Below are 13,800 nucleotides of genomic sequence, written 5' to 3' on the forward strand. Positions count from 1 at the left end.
ATAGATCAACACATCTAAAGGATAATAATATTAGAACACATGCGTAGGCGCATGCATCAAGCCCACAGACCAAAATCCGTGTCGGTGCGCGTATTAGTTTCAGCAAGTCACGTGACCGATACAGGAACTGTTTCGAAATGATATTAAACTGTTTATAAGGAAGCGAATCTGTCAGTCTGTCAAGAGCATTTGCCAAATCAATTCTTGATCTTTTACAGCGTCAACTGTGGAGCAGCTTCAAATGAAAGATTTCCGCAGTGTGGGACCATTTGGGTCATATATTGGAAAATAAATTTGTTTTGGTATTCATTTTTGTTGTTTCATCCGGTTCTTGTCAGTTTCTACTTGATCTATCTGAATCCAAATTCAGCTGAAATTGACTCTTAATTTTCTTTCGTATTATGTTCTGTAGGTTAAGTGTCGCATATGTTTGACTAAACTGTCTTATTTGACTTTCGGTTATGGCGGCCACGTAAGAAGACGTGCAGAACTTCGCTCCGCTTTCTGCTGCGCTTATTAGGGGAAAAATAACTGCTGTTCACGAAAAATTTGTGTAAGGAAAAGGATATAATGCCTAACTCGACTAAACAGCTCAAAGGGAAAAGTAGGGCATCCAAGCAAACGAAGCTTTTCGACCACAACCTCCGCGGTGAAGCTCGCAAAGCCAACAAAAACATGGCCGCGCAAGAAGAAATGAGTGACTCAGAAAATAGTGTGTAAGACCGACCAAATTTTGGTCGCGCTCGAATCATTGAAAAGTGAGTTCTCCTCGAAACTCGATGGTCTGTTGGTGACACTACAAGATATGAAACAGGAGATGAAAGACTATAATGAACGTATGTCGCGAGCAGAGGACAGTATTTCCTCCGCGGAAGATGAAGTGGCTAACCTACATGCTAGCGTGAACGCCTGACAGGCTAAAAACAAGTTGATGGAAGACAAACTCATTGACTTGGAAACAAGGTCTCATTTGAATAACTTAAAGCTTGTAAACTTGCCAGAAGGTGCCGAGGGTTCAGTTTTATGTGCTTTTTTGGAAAAGTGGATACCCGAAGCACTGGGGAGTGAGAAGCTGCAGACCTATTTGAGCTTGGAAAGAGCGCACAGATTAGGCCCGAGAAAGGACGGCGCCTCCCGACCCAGAGCCTTGATAATGAAGTTCCTCAACTACCGAGAGAAACAAGCCGTCATTCGTGTCGCACGGGAAAAAAAGGACATCTTCTATAAAGAACAACGGGTCCGCTTCTACCCCGACCTGGCCACCGGGCTACACCAGCTTGAGGAAAAAGTTCGACTCGATCCGGGAGGTGCTGCGCAATCTGAACATTGGGTTCAGAACATGGGTTGACAATGGAATAACTTATCCTGCAACGCTCCTAGTGACTTACAAAAACGAGACACTGGCATTCAAAACACCAGAGGAAGCAAGTGAGTTTATCAAAAAACTCCGGAGAGCTCGAGACGCACAGAGCACTAAGTAATGCCTCAGACGCGAACTTAATTCGGTCTGTTACATGTTTATGTTTCTAATATGTTGCATATTTGGGTTCCTAACTTAGGTAACAATAATCATTTAAATGTGAAGAGTACCTTAAAATGCTAGTCAATTTTAGTGTGCAGGAGTCTTTATTATGTCTAGCAGCAACGGGAGCACTTTTTGCAGAATAAGCTAAACGTGGTTCGGCTGATCCTCAATAATTGTGGATTATCCATCCATCCATTTTCTTGCACCCTTTTTCCCTCAGTGGGGTCGGGAGGGGTGCTGGTGCCCATCTCCAGCCAACGTTTCGGGCGAGAGGCGGGGTCACCCTGGATAGGTCGCCAGTCTGTCGCAGGGCAACACAGAGACACACAGGACACACAACCATGCACACACACACTCACACCTAGGGGCAATTTGGAGAGGCCAATTAACCTGACAGTCATGTTTTTGGACTGTGGGAGGAAACCGGAGTACCCGGAGAAAACCCACGCACGTACAGGGAGAACATGCAAACTCCATGCAGAAAGACCCCAGGCCGGGAATCGAACCCAGAACCTTCTTGCTGCAAGGGAACAGCTCTACCAACTGCGCCACTGTGCAGCCCTAATTGTGGATTAGCTAGTGGCAATAACGGGAGACATAATGGATGTGGGCAGGGCTCCACCTATTTGGGGAAGGGATTTGGAAGTAGGGAAAGGGTTATGTTCTCTATGTTGGATGTATGTTCTACCATCCGGGTTTGTTGTGTCTCACATTTTTACAACGCTAAGCATCCCACTACTTTTGTTGATGTATGTCTCAAACTGTAAAATGTAATTTTATTTCATGGAACTGCAGAGGGCTCCAACGCCTTCAAAAAGTCAAACAGGTCATGAATAGACTGAAAGAAATGGAGTCTAAAATTGTATTCGTGCAGGAAACGCATCTTCTTGATGAGGATAATCTGAAAGTGAGGAGGAGGTGGTGGGGCAATATATATACAGCACCGTTCACTTCTCATTCTAGAGGAGTTATGACACTAATACATGAATCGGTACCATTGCAAATTGAAAACATTATTAAAGACAAAAGAGGAAGATACCTAATACTTCAAGGCTCCCTAATGTCGGAAACTCTAATTTTAACTAATATATATGGCCCTAATGTGGATGATAGTAAATTTTACAATGATTTACTCCTCACTCTGTCTACGGTTAAAGGATCTCACATAATGGGGGCGGACTTTAATTGTACATTACACCCGAGCGTGGACAGATCAACTGGAATTGATCAATCGCATAATAACTGCAGAGCTGCAATTTATAGAATGATGAAAGAGCTGAGGTTGTTGGATATATGGAGAGAAAAAAATCCAGTTAGCAAAACATACTCCTGTTATTCAAGTTCTTTCAAAGCCTACTCCAGAATAGACGACTTCTTCATTTCTACAGAGTTGCAGTTTAGAATCCAAGATAACATTGTAATTTCTGACCACGCCCCATGTAGCTTGGTTTATAGAGATGACCAATTAAAGAGAGACCTGCCGAGATGGCAGTTCCAGCATAAATGGTTACAAGATGAAAACTTTGTGAAATATTTAGGGAAACAAATAGACGAATTCTTTCAATTTAATACTTCAGAAACGACAGCATGTACAAAATGGGAAGCTTTTAAGGCCTACCTTAGAGGTCACATTATTAGTTACACTGCGTCTAAAACGAAACAAACTGAAAAAACTTGAACACAATTGGAAGATAAAATAAGGTTAATCCAAGCTAAAGTAAATGGAGGAAATAAACAATTAGAAAATTAATTATTGGCGTTGAGAGCAGAATATGATAAATAATTAAATCATTTAGTGGGATATCCGGATACAAGATAAACAGAACCAAATCTTCAATTCTTTTATTAAATGCAAATGAAAAAATTAGCCCAACATCAAGTGTATTACAGTTTAAGATGGTAAGGGATTTAAATATTTGGGGATACACATCTCGTCAGATCTGGAATGGGTAGCTACGACCAACTACAATCACATATTAAATGAAGTAGACAATTCATTTGAAAGATGGATGTCTCTACCAATGTCTATGATTGGGAGAATAAATACAATAAAAATTAAAATACTGCCCAAGTTACTTTACATATTTCAGAATGTTGCTCTTCCGCCTCCTCCTGAATTCTTCTCCCAAATAAAGAAGAAGATGTTACGTTTTTTTGTGGAACAACAGAAAATCCAGACTCCGTTTGTCTTTACTATATCTTCCTTATGACCGTGGAGGCTTGAACTGCCCGAATTTTCACTTGTATTACTATGCTGTGCAGTTGAGATCTATGATGTTTTATTACAGTGATCAGTCGCCGCACTGGGTTGACATGGAGACTCAGGATTTAAAAGTGACTCTCCCTTCATACTTCTATTCAGACTCAGTATCAAAGCTTTTGAAACATACTAAAAATCCATTTCTCAAAAACATGATAAGCGTATGGAGAGATGTAAAAAAAAAATTTAATGAGCCACACTGCTTGTCTCTGTTCAGCCCAGTGTGGGGTAACCAATGTTTTGTACCCGGTAGAGCAGACTTAACCTTTAAAGCATGGAAAAACAAAGGACTCCAGATGATTCGGGATCTTTATGTATCAGACTCAGACATACTAATGAGTTTTCAGGATCTGCAACAAAAATTCCACCTAGATAAGAAACACTTCTTTAAATACCTTCAACTCAGAAACTTCATAAGAACGAGTCAAAATAATGTTCTGGCTAAACCTGCCAAATCAGCTTTAGAAAAAATGTTAACAAGGGATAGTTTAAAGGCAGGTATTATATCAGAGTTCTATCACTCACTGATGTTGCATATATCTGAGGGATCTCATGACAGACTTAAAGCTTGGAAGGACGATTTACAGTTAGAGTTATCTGAGGAAGAGTGGCAAACAGCATGCAAACTGGCCCATACCAGCTCTATCAACACTGCGCTTAAAATGATCCAATTCAAATGGTTAATGCGGGTTTATATAACACCAGTGGACCTCAACAGATATAATAGGGAAATATCTGATGTATGTCCAAAGTGTACAGGGGATAGAGGAACTTGGATTCATTGTGTGTGGTACTGTAGGAGTATTATATTGTTTTGGAAAGAGGTAAAAGATGCAATTGAGAAAATTATTTCCAAACAAATAATTATGGATCCGAAGCTGTTTGTGTTTGGACTATGCCCAGAAAAACATAATTATACTAAAAACGAACAAACTTTTATAAACTTAGGTCTGCTCAATGCAAAAAGATGTATATCACTTTTCTGGGGGAAGACCCATAGACCGACTATAAACCTGTGGTTGCAGCAGATGACATCCACCCTCCCTCTGGGAAAGATTACATGTGTATTAAAGGGTAAACAGAATCTGTTTGAATTCATATGGAATCCCTTTATTAGGTATGTCCAACATCTGAACTTCTTGGAGGATGGCGCAAATGACTGAAGATTATGTTCACTGCAGTTCCCAAAGACAATTCTATTGGAGAACATACACTGCTGAAGTAAATATCTCAGTATATGGATGAGGTGTAGATTATGCGATGGGTTACATTGGAACTACAAATGTGAGAGACATTTTGTTGTTCTTGTTTTGTGTTGTGTATTTCATTGTGACTTGAACCAAACTTCTATTATTACTGGCATTCTTTGTTAAATTTTCAAACGGTTTGTCTTAACTGTAAAATTCCAATAAAGATACTTGGGGGGAAAAACTGTCTTATTTAAATAAATCCACCTTTTCAATGTTGATAGACAGGCATAAGAATGAACTCCCAGATACATTTTGATAAACTCAGATATACAGCCTTTCTACAAATTACTCAATTGCTTTTTATAAATTTCATATAGCTACAGTGATCCCTCGCTATAACGCGGTTCACCTTTCACGGTATCGCTGCTTTGCAGATTTTTTTGTGCAGTTTTTTTCACAGTGTTCTGCGTCCTGATTGACCGTGACATTGGTAAACAGTCTCCGCGCTGTAAATGTAATGTTTACTTAATTTTTTTCTACAGCAGGAGAAATTTTGTCAAAAAAGCTTAACAGGCTAAATTTCAAAATGTAAAAACTTTTTTTAAAATAAAAATCTGTGGGGGAAAAAACAGTCCACAAGCATCCTCATTCAAACACATTCATTTCAATTTTCACTTTATTGTACATGTTCACATTTTTTATTGAATGTATATCAAATATATTTTAGATTTAACTGAAGATATGACATAATACAATATATAATATTCAATAAAATACGAAGACTTAAATCTTATTGTATAGACTAGGTCATCAAATCACTACGTTGCCTGTAGGAATTTTTAATGTCCAGCAGGTGTCAGTATTGAGTGACACAGTATCAACACAGAATCGACACAGTTTTGCTATGTGTCGAAACGATACATGACGCCTCATCTACCCATCACTACAAAAAAGTATTGATAAGGAGTGATAAAGCAAGGTCCAATTATAAACAAATTATATAAAACATTTGCATCTTTTATGATCAACACATTTAAAACAGCTGAACAGATTTAGAATAACATTGTCAGCAGCTATTGCAAATCTAGGCGAGCTTTACAAACAGAGGAGTATTTGTCTGTACACACTTTATCATTCCATCTCTTGGTTGGGCCCACGTTGGTGAGCACACACGGTTCAGATCCTCCATAGTTGTTTGGTTCTCCTGCATTCCACAGCTTGAAGTTGAATCGAGACCCGTCAGACCAGAAATATGTTCCATCCTTCTGAGCGTCAGAGAGTCCGATCCAGTTGATTCCCTCGGCGTGATCAAAGTTTCTGATCAGGCTTTTGACAAAGTTCTCTTCTTCCAGACTGTGGATGGACACCAGGTTGGCTCCTTGGGTCAGACAGTGCTGCTCTGCATCAGCCCAGGTCATCAAGGTGGCAACGTACTTGTAGCAGCGTCCATTGAAGCCGAACCAGAACGGGGGACAGTCGCCCCGCTGTAGTTTCATCTCCTGTCTGTCTGAAGGAACCACAGCAGCCAAAGAGAGACCAAACAAGAGGAATAGCAAAATCATCTTGGAGTCTGATGTTCTTGATTCTGAGAGATTTCAGTGTTTGGATGGATGCTGAAGAGAGTTCTGGAGAGACAGGAGTTCACCTGTTCTCTTTTATATTTGTCAGAAAGGGCGTCTACTGTGTTCCTGTTAATGAGCTACTTTAATGTTTGTTTTGATTTCCCATAAACGCCGTGCCTTATCGGAACTCTTTTGTTTCCTTAACACAGAATGATAATCAATGAATGTATTAAGTTTATTTTCATGGTACCTTCAAGCAACAAAAACAAGTTCAAAGTGTTTTATGTCATAAAAACACAAGAATAAAAGGTAATAAAAATATAGTCACCAATTGAGAAATTATTCAAACATTTATGCAATGTTTGTTTAAAAAAAGTTGCATAATCTAACAAACATTGAATACATATGTTTGTATATATATGTTTGTAACAAAGTTATATTTGTTTAATTTTGACATTTCAAATATCAACATTTTCTGAAGTAAGTTTAATACACTTTAATGAGCTATAAATATATGTTTTCTACCAGCTCAAAAGAAACACAAATAAAATCAGTAATCCATTTCCTGTGTGTTTAGTGCTCTTCCTAAGCTCAGTTTTATATTATATTTCTGTTCTAACATCATTCATTCTTTGCAATAGTGCTATAAAGTTTATCCTTGTTGTTGCTAACTATCAGACATGGTCGCTGAGTTGTACAAGAGGGACAGGATGATACCAGTCGGAGTGAAGAGAAGATTTCTGTGGAACTGGAGAAGGATCACGAGAATGGAGCCGAAACAACCAAAAAAAAGTCCCAGATACCTGGGCAGGTAGAGTGTGCAGGACTGGGTTGACACATTACATCTTTCCTTGGGATTATATTAATCTCTTAATATTAACTTCTTAAGATTAAAACACCCAATAGGTCTGCATAGCTTTGGAGGTTATTTGTTTCCTATGATATTTTCTTTTATTTTTTTTACAAAGTGTTTATTTAACAAACCTTTATTGATTTGTATTTTTAATTTTGTATTTTAATACATACACACATAGAGTAGTTTTGATTGTTGAACTGATTGCTCTTATTCACCAAATAAAGTTATCTTTCCATCCAAACTCCCAGGCCAACGTTCAACCCCACTGCTCCCCCATCAACATGCTCCCAGTAAATAAAGCCATGCATCTCAGAGGCTTAAAAAAAATTTTTTTTAACATGTTTGATGTGGCTCAACCTTATCTCTTTGAACTTTTGCATCCTCAGTAAAACCAGAACAGATAAAGCTGCCTGGTAAATGAACAACATTTACAGGAACAGAACAAAGAAATTATGATTGAGCAATATCTGTGTGGTACACCTGACACTTTTTCTAAGCAAAATTAATGTTACTGATAATTTTGTCAATATATATACAATTATGATCACACATTTTGTATTACTTTTTTATGTGAATGAAATTTCTCCACATTGTTCCAAACTAACGTCACTTTGTACTGAATGATCACAACCTGATAAAGAAAAATGATGAGAGCTTTGGTTTTTCTTGTTTAATTAATATGAAGCATTTCCTATTTATTTTAATAAACAAATCTGAGATTTTACAGTCAAAATGCTAACCCAACATTTTTTCTGGTGAGCTGTTACTTTTAAAAAGATGTCTAAAAAGCTGTGGTGCTGAGTGCAGTTGGGCATGTTAATAGATGCATTAACCTTTAATCATTATATAACCCTGCAGATGCCCTTTCTTGGTGCTATAAAAGGAAGCATCCTGCCGTTTGCCTCTCCAGGATTCTCTTCTACATCCATCACTGCAGAAAAACTTCAGCAAGATCTTCAGATCCCTCCACATCAGAGGCATCGAGCTCCAAGATGATGTGGTTCCTCTTCCTGTTTGGTCTGGCTCTGGCTGCTGAGCCTCCTTCAGGTGTACAGGAACTGAAGCTGGTGCATGGCGGCTGTCCCTTGTTCTGGTTCAGCTTTGAAGGTCGCTGCTACAAGTATGTTGCCTCTGAGATGACCTGGGGAGAAGCAGAGCTCCACTGTGAATGATCTGGTTTCCAGGTTGTCTCCCTGTGATTATGATTATGATTGAAAATTAATTATTAATGATTATGATTGAAAATTATTATTAAAAATAATTATTATAAATTATTGTGATTATGATTGAAAATATAGGAGCAAATTTAATAGTATCATTAAAATGCACTTTGAACTATTCTAAAGGTTAGTAGTGTGTTCTTTACTATCATTTGCTTATCTTCTGTTATTCCCTGTCATTAGATTTTTCCATCTTGCAGGTTTAATCTGTTAAGCATTGAAGCCACATCATAAAATCTTTACGGGACAAAAGATCCACAGAAAAATAGAAAAACAAAAGAGCAAAAATGCACTACTACCTTGTAACATGAATATCCTTCATTCTCACACAAAATCTAGTTCCTTTGGCCTTTGGGATTTTCCCCAGGACAATCATATTTAGGTCACTTCCTTCAAGCCATGTAATTTATATTACCTTAGTTTTGGGAATGTTCCCAGTGATTGCAGGACATGATATTAAAGTACACTTCCTTCACGCCCCATTTGTTACTTAACATTCTAGTTACCGACTCTTGTCACAATATAAAAAGACAAAAGCAAAACATTTTCCCACTGTCTGAAGTTAAATCAGATCAAACATTTCTCATTTTAGGTTAGTTGGAGTTATCCAAACCATTTTTATTTGCTACATTCCAGAAAATATAGCAAGTTATTTTGTAATTTCCTGTCAGTTTAGAAGTTTATACTTTTGAGTTAATTGGAGGCTCACCTGTGGGTGTATTTTAAAACCCCATCTGAAACACACTGCTTTTTTGATACTACTGGAAAGTCAAAAGCTTTAACAGAGGTTTAATTTCATTATCTTATAATTGTCTCATTTATGGCTCTTCGGAAACATTGCCCAGTCATGGAAAGTGTATTTCAATTAGGATATTTCAGTAGATGAATGGGGAAAAAATATGTCAAATGAGTCAAGAACCAACTCACCTGTAAACGTCTCACAACCTAGACCAGTGATCCCCAAACTACGGCCCGCGGGCTGGATCCGGCCCCCAATACAATACCAGAGAGCATTTAGATTTTTTTAACGTATTTTCCGGACTATAAGCCGCTACTTTTTTCCTAAGCTTTGAACCATGTGGCTTATATGTGGATTTTTCTTCAACCACCAGGGAGCTCTTTAGCAGGATCATATAAAGTCAAAATTGGAAATAAAAGAAGAAAGTGCCCATTAAAACGGAATTAGGTTTTAATAGGGAATTGAAATGTGAGAATGTTGTTGATCAGTTAAATAGCATTGAGGGGAAAAAGATTTTTAGTTTTTTAAAATAATACTGGGAACATTATGAGAATTTGAGGTACAGATATTAGGATCCAATAGATGGCAGTAGTGCAACAATAATAGATGCAAGCTGCTGTTGAAATCTAAAGAAGAAAAAAAAAAAGCCCATTTTCATTTAGCACATGCTAGTAGCAGACACAAAGGATCAGCACTTTTACTGTTACGGTTCGGAAACCACCGTAATCAGTTCAGTTAAATCTAAACTTGGCAACTTTTCTTTTTCAACTATAATAAATGCGATATTCAATTGACCTGTTATGACTCAAATTTTGGGTGTCTGCCCCCCTCTGCTGCTGCTACAGTGTTGTGGAAAACCTGGAGCGGCAGAGATATCTGCAGCTTATTTGTGTACGGTTACTGGTTTAAAAAAAAACTGTAGGGGTGCGGCTTATAGACCGGAAAATACGGTATTTATTTAATAAATAGCGTTATTTCCTGGATTTTTTCTGGTTAGAACCCAGAGAGGGTTATTTGATTGTGCTTTCTGGAAAATAATAAAGTCTTACATTTAGGCACTCCTACAATTGTCACACTTTTTCTGTTACAAACTGACTCCGGCCCCCCACCAGAGAAGGGAAAAGTTATGTGACCCCCTCAGGAAAAAGTTTGGGGACCCCTGACCTAGGCTGTAATTCCAATGGAATTTTGAATGATGAAGCTGCATTTTAAGAAAAAAAAAGACTTCTGTTGCCTGAGGTTTGAAGAAGACAAGGAGACAAGTTGCTTTGTGATTCACTTCTTTTCCATTTTACAACTGATAAATAACATACCAAACATAGGCATATTTACACATAAACAATATTACAATTGTACAAAGCCTTTTCCTTAAACTCTTACATTGTGAATTTTGTGTATTTTTCTTTTTTTTTAATCATGCAAACAAGTTTTGAACAACAGCTTTAAAAAAACAGAACTGTACACTTCTATAACAGCGGCTAATAAAACACTGAATACAGCCTCCTGTTGTATTGTCCGTTCAACGTTTGACAGACTTATTGCACTTCTGCTGCCCTCTAGTGGCTACATTACAGCACAAAACGTATTTGACCCCCGGATGCTTTGCAGCTTTAATTAATCTCACACCTGCTCTCCTCAAAAAAAAAAAAAAAAAAACTGTGGATGGCACAAAAACCAAAGACGTTTAGTCACTATAAATAAACACAGGTTTTTAATAAATAACCAACTTAACTTCTTTACACATGATCAGCAAAGGGTGTCTGTATGTACATCATGCACGGCTCTATGCTAACCAAAAAGAAAACATTTGAATGTTACTTTGAACTCAGATGTGTGCTCTGATGTATAAGTCTGAGCAACTATTCGCTGTGAGAGCGTCACCAGGAGCATTTTTACAACAAAGCTTGTAATATTGTTAAAGATTTAATCGTGATTATCGTATAAAAAAGTTGACATCTCAAATTGATTTATCTCAGTACACCAAGAGGTTGCTGGTACGCTGTTTAACAGGTTTCGGGCATAACTACGCTGAATTTACGATTGTAAAAATTTTTGCTGTTATCCCGACCGATTTCTAGAAGAACAAAAACAAACCAGCGGATTTACCGGCATAGTTTCAGTTTCCAAAAGTAAATCTTAAACGATAAGCGCTTGAACAACATCTTTCACTTTTATCGACTTATCCTGTTAAGATAAAGCGCTTAAAGCTCTCAACAATGCTTCCAAATGGATCCAAATCATAATGGTAACAGTAAGACTGATAACTTTTCATTTTGAAATATTTCTTCACTCCATGAACCTAGAAAACATTTGGCACAATTTGGGGAAATGTCTCCTGTTGATGTAACAACCATGAAAAAAGAAAAAAAAATCTCTTTCTTTGAAATCCAAATGAACACTTGTAAGAGAATCTTCACAGTATTGCACTTTATCCCTAATTGAAACCTTATAAAAGTCCAAAAAAGGCAGCAAATGCTTGTCTGAGTTAACATTTAGAATATCACTGCACTGTTGCAAGGAAGTGACAAGAAGAAGGGGGAAAAAACAAACTGAAGGCATTTACAGAAATGTAATAAAATAACCAATGAGCAACAAGAAGGATTTGTTGATCCGTATGTCAGACAATAGCTTTCTGCTTTCGTGCTGCATTTGTGTGCGGGCATAAAATAGAAAATGTTATTATCTAGTCAGCCTTTCCCCCACAGTGACTTGGAAAAAAAAATTCTCAAATCCATTTCCTTTGGTTCCATTAATCTGTCAGTGTCCTGAATTAGTTCTCACAGTATAAATGAGATCGTTTCAAAATGAAACACTATTTTCAGTCAGTAGGTATTAATTATCCGTCTTCTTCCTATGAAAGTGAATCAGTGGTACAAAGCTGTTCTGTTGTGCTGCACTTCGAATAAAAGACATCGACACAATAAACCTTAAAGATATATAAGTATAGAGAAAAAAAAAAGAAAAAAAAAGAGCAAAAACATTGATCTCTGCTGGGACTGTTTCCATAGAGACCAGGTTCAATAGCACATCTTGACAGAAAGCATCTCTGCGAGGAGTCAGGTTGGCTTCACATGATCCAAGGAGCGGACGGACGTCATGCTTGTTAACGGGGCAAACAGAACAGGAGAGCTGCAGCGCTCAACAGAAAGGCTTGGCACTGAAAACCGTCAGCTCCACAGTATGTACAAAGCTAACTAATCGTTTCTATTCACAATAAAACATCATAGAGATGAGAGTACGAGGGTTTGTTTCAGGCTTTCAAACCCAGAACCAGTTGGCTTTAGTTATTCCTGCACAATAACTAAAAAGGCTGCACAACCTAATAGCATGTCTGTGAAAATAAGTGTGAGATATGCAATAGAAATCATATTGGACAGTCTATGACGCACATTTTTTTTTTTTGTTTAAAAAAAAAAAAAGAAAATCTAAATGCTTTCGGGTTTGAAATGGAGATGCGGTTATCAAGTCTTTGTTGATGTTCAATGGGAGCAGTGGGATTCACAAAAATAAAGGAATATTCCACCTGACGAATAGGAAAATAACCAACTGATGACGAGAACAAAACAAAAGCCTAATCAGCCTAGCAGGTACTGTACAAACTAATCACAGCCTCCTCGACGCTTAGCTCGGTTTCTCCGTCTTCCTGCACGGATTCGGTTTCTGCAGAAGGTTCCCAGGGAGCGTGTGGAGGTTAGAAACCCTTCACAAGCACATGTTGAGTGTATGAAAGCCTTTTGAGAGTGGACTGTGTTGGACGACAGACTGCAGTCCATCTCACAGCACTGCTGGTTGTGTGATCTTGCTGCAGTGTACGTGCGACAGTTTGCTGTACAAAGCGTCCCCACTGTCACACAGGCTTACGCTTAAGCACGCGGCTCCAGCTTGTGCGACAGTTCAAAGAGCGTCTGTTGATTGTCGATGATGTGCAGGTAGTGAACGCTCGCCCTCACCTCCGCGCTGTCCACTCCGATAACCTCATTGCCTAGGAGACAGACGGAGAACATGTGCTGAAGTCAAACACGAGTCTTTCCTGGAAGCCGTCCCGCTGTGAAGCTCAATGGACATGTATAAAAATAAATAAATCGAAAACAAAAAGCCAGTGTAGAAACTGTTGCTTGGTAACTAAGAGAAAACCAAATCAGCAGTGCAGATGCAATGCTCTAACTGAGCTGCAGGTGGCAGCAGGTAGTAGCAAACGTCAAAACAACATTACACATTTAGACGGCGCATTTCTCAAATTGACTTTATGTTTTATAAAACAGGCATTATCCTAAATAATTAGTAATAAATATGTACATGATTCTCATTCTTTGTTTTCTTATGAATGAGTTTAAAGATTCACTGTTTTATATTGTGTGTTTAACTGGTCTGTTTAGAGACGTACTCATCATAATTATTAAATTACACTGCAACGCCACCACTCCCTATTGACTTTACATGGGAGTGTG

At 38.1% G+C, this 13,800-nt stretch overlaps 1 protein-coding gene and 1 pseudogene across 2 annotated transcripts in view; both read right to left on the reverse strand.

Moving 5' to 3' along the window:
* Positions 1-5,925: 5,925 nt before the first annotated feature.
* On the reverse strand, positions 5,926-6,776 carry LOC103472269 (ladderlectin pseudogene; annotated as a pseudogene).
* Positions 6,777-10,615: 3,839 nt separating this feature from the next.
* rapgef5a (Rap guanine nucleotide exchange factor (GEF) 5a) overlaps positions 10,616-13,800 on the reverse strand; it is a 47,547-nt gene continuing 44,362 nt past the window's right edge. For both annotated transcript variants that reach the window (XM_008421770.3, XM_008421771.3), the window contains exon 26: positions 10,616-13,334. In XM_008421770.3, coding sequence (XP_008419992.2) covers positions 13,216-13,334 — 119 coding nt within the window. In that variant the 3' untranslated portion in view covers positions 10,616-13,215. The remainder of the gene's footprint in view (positions 13,335-13,800) is intronic.

This window comes from Poecilia reticulata, chromosome 11 (assembly GCF_904066995.2).
Source record: "Poecilia reticulata chromosome 11, P_reticulata-male-v2, whole genome shotgun sequence".
In the NCBI taxonomy this organism is placed as follows: Eukaryota; Metazoa; Chordata; class Actinopteri; order Cyprinodontiformes; family Poeciliidae; genus Poecilia; species Poecilia reticulata.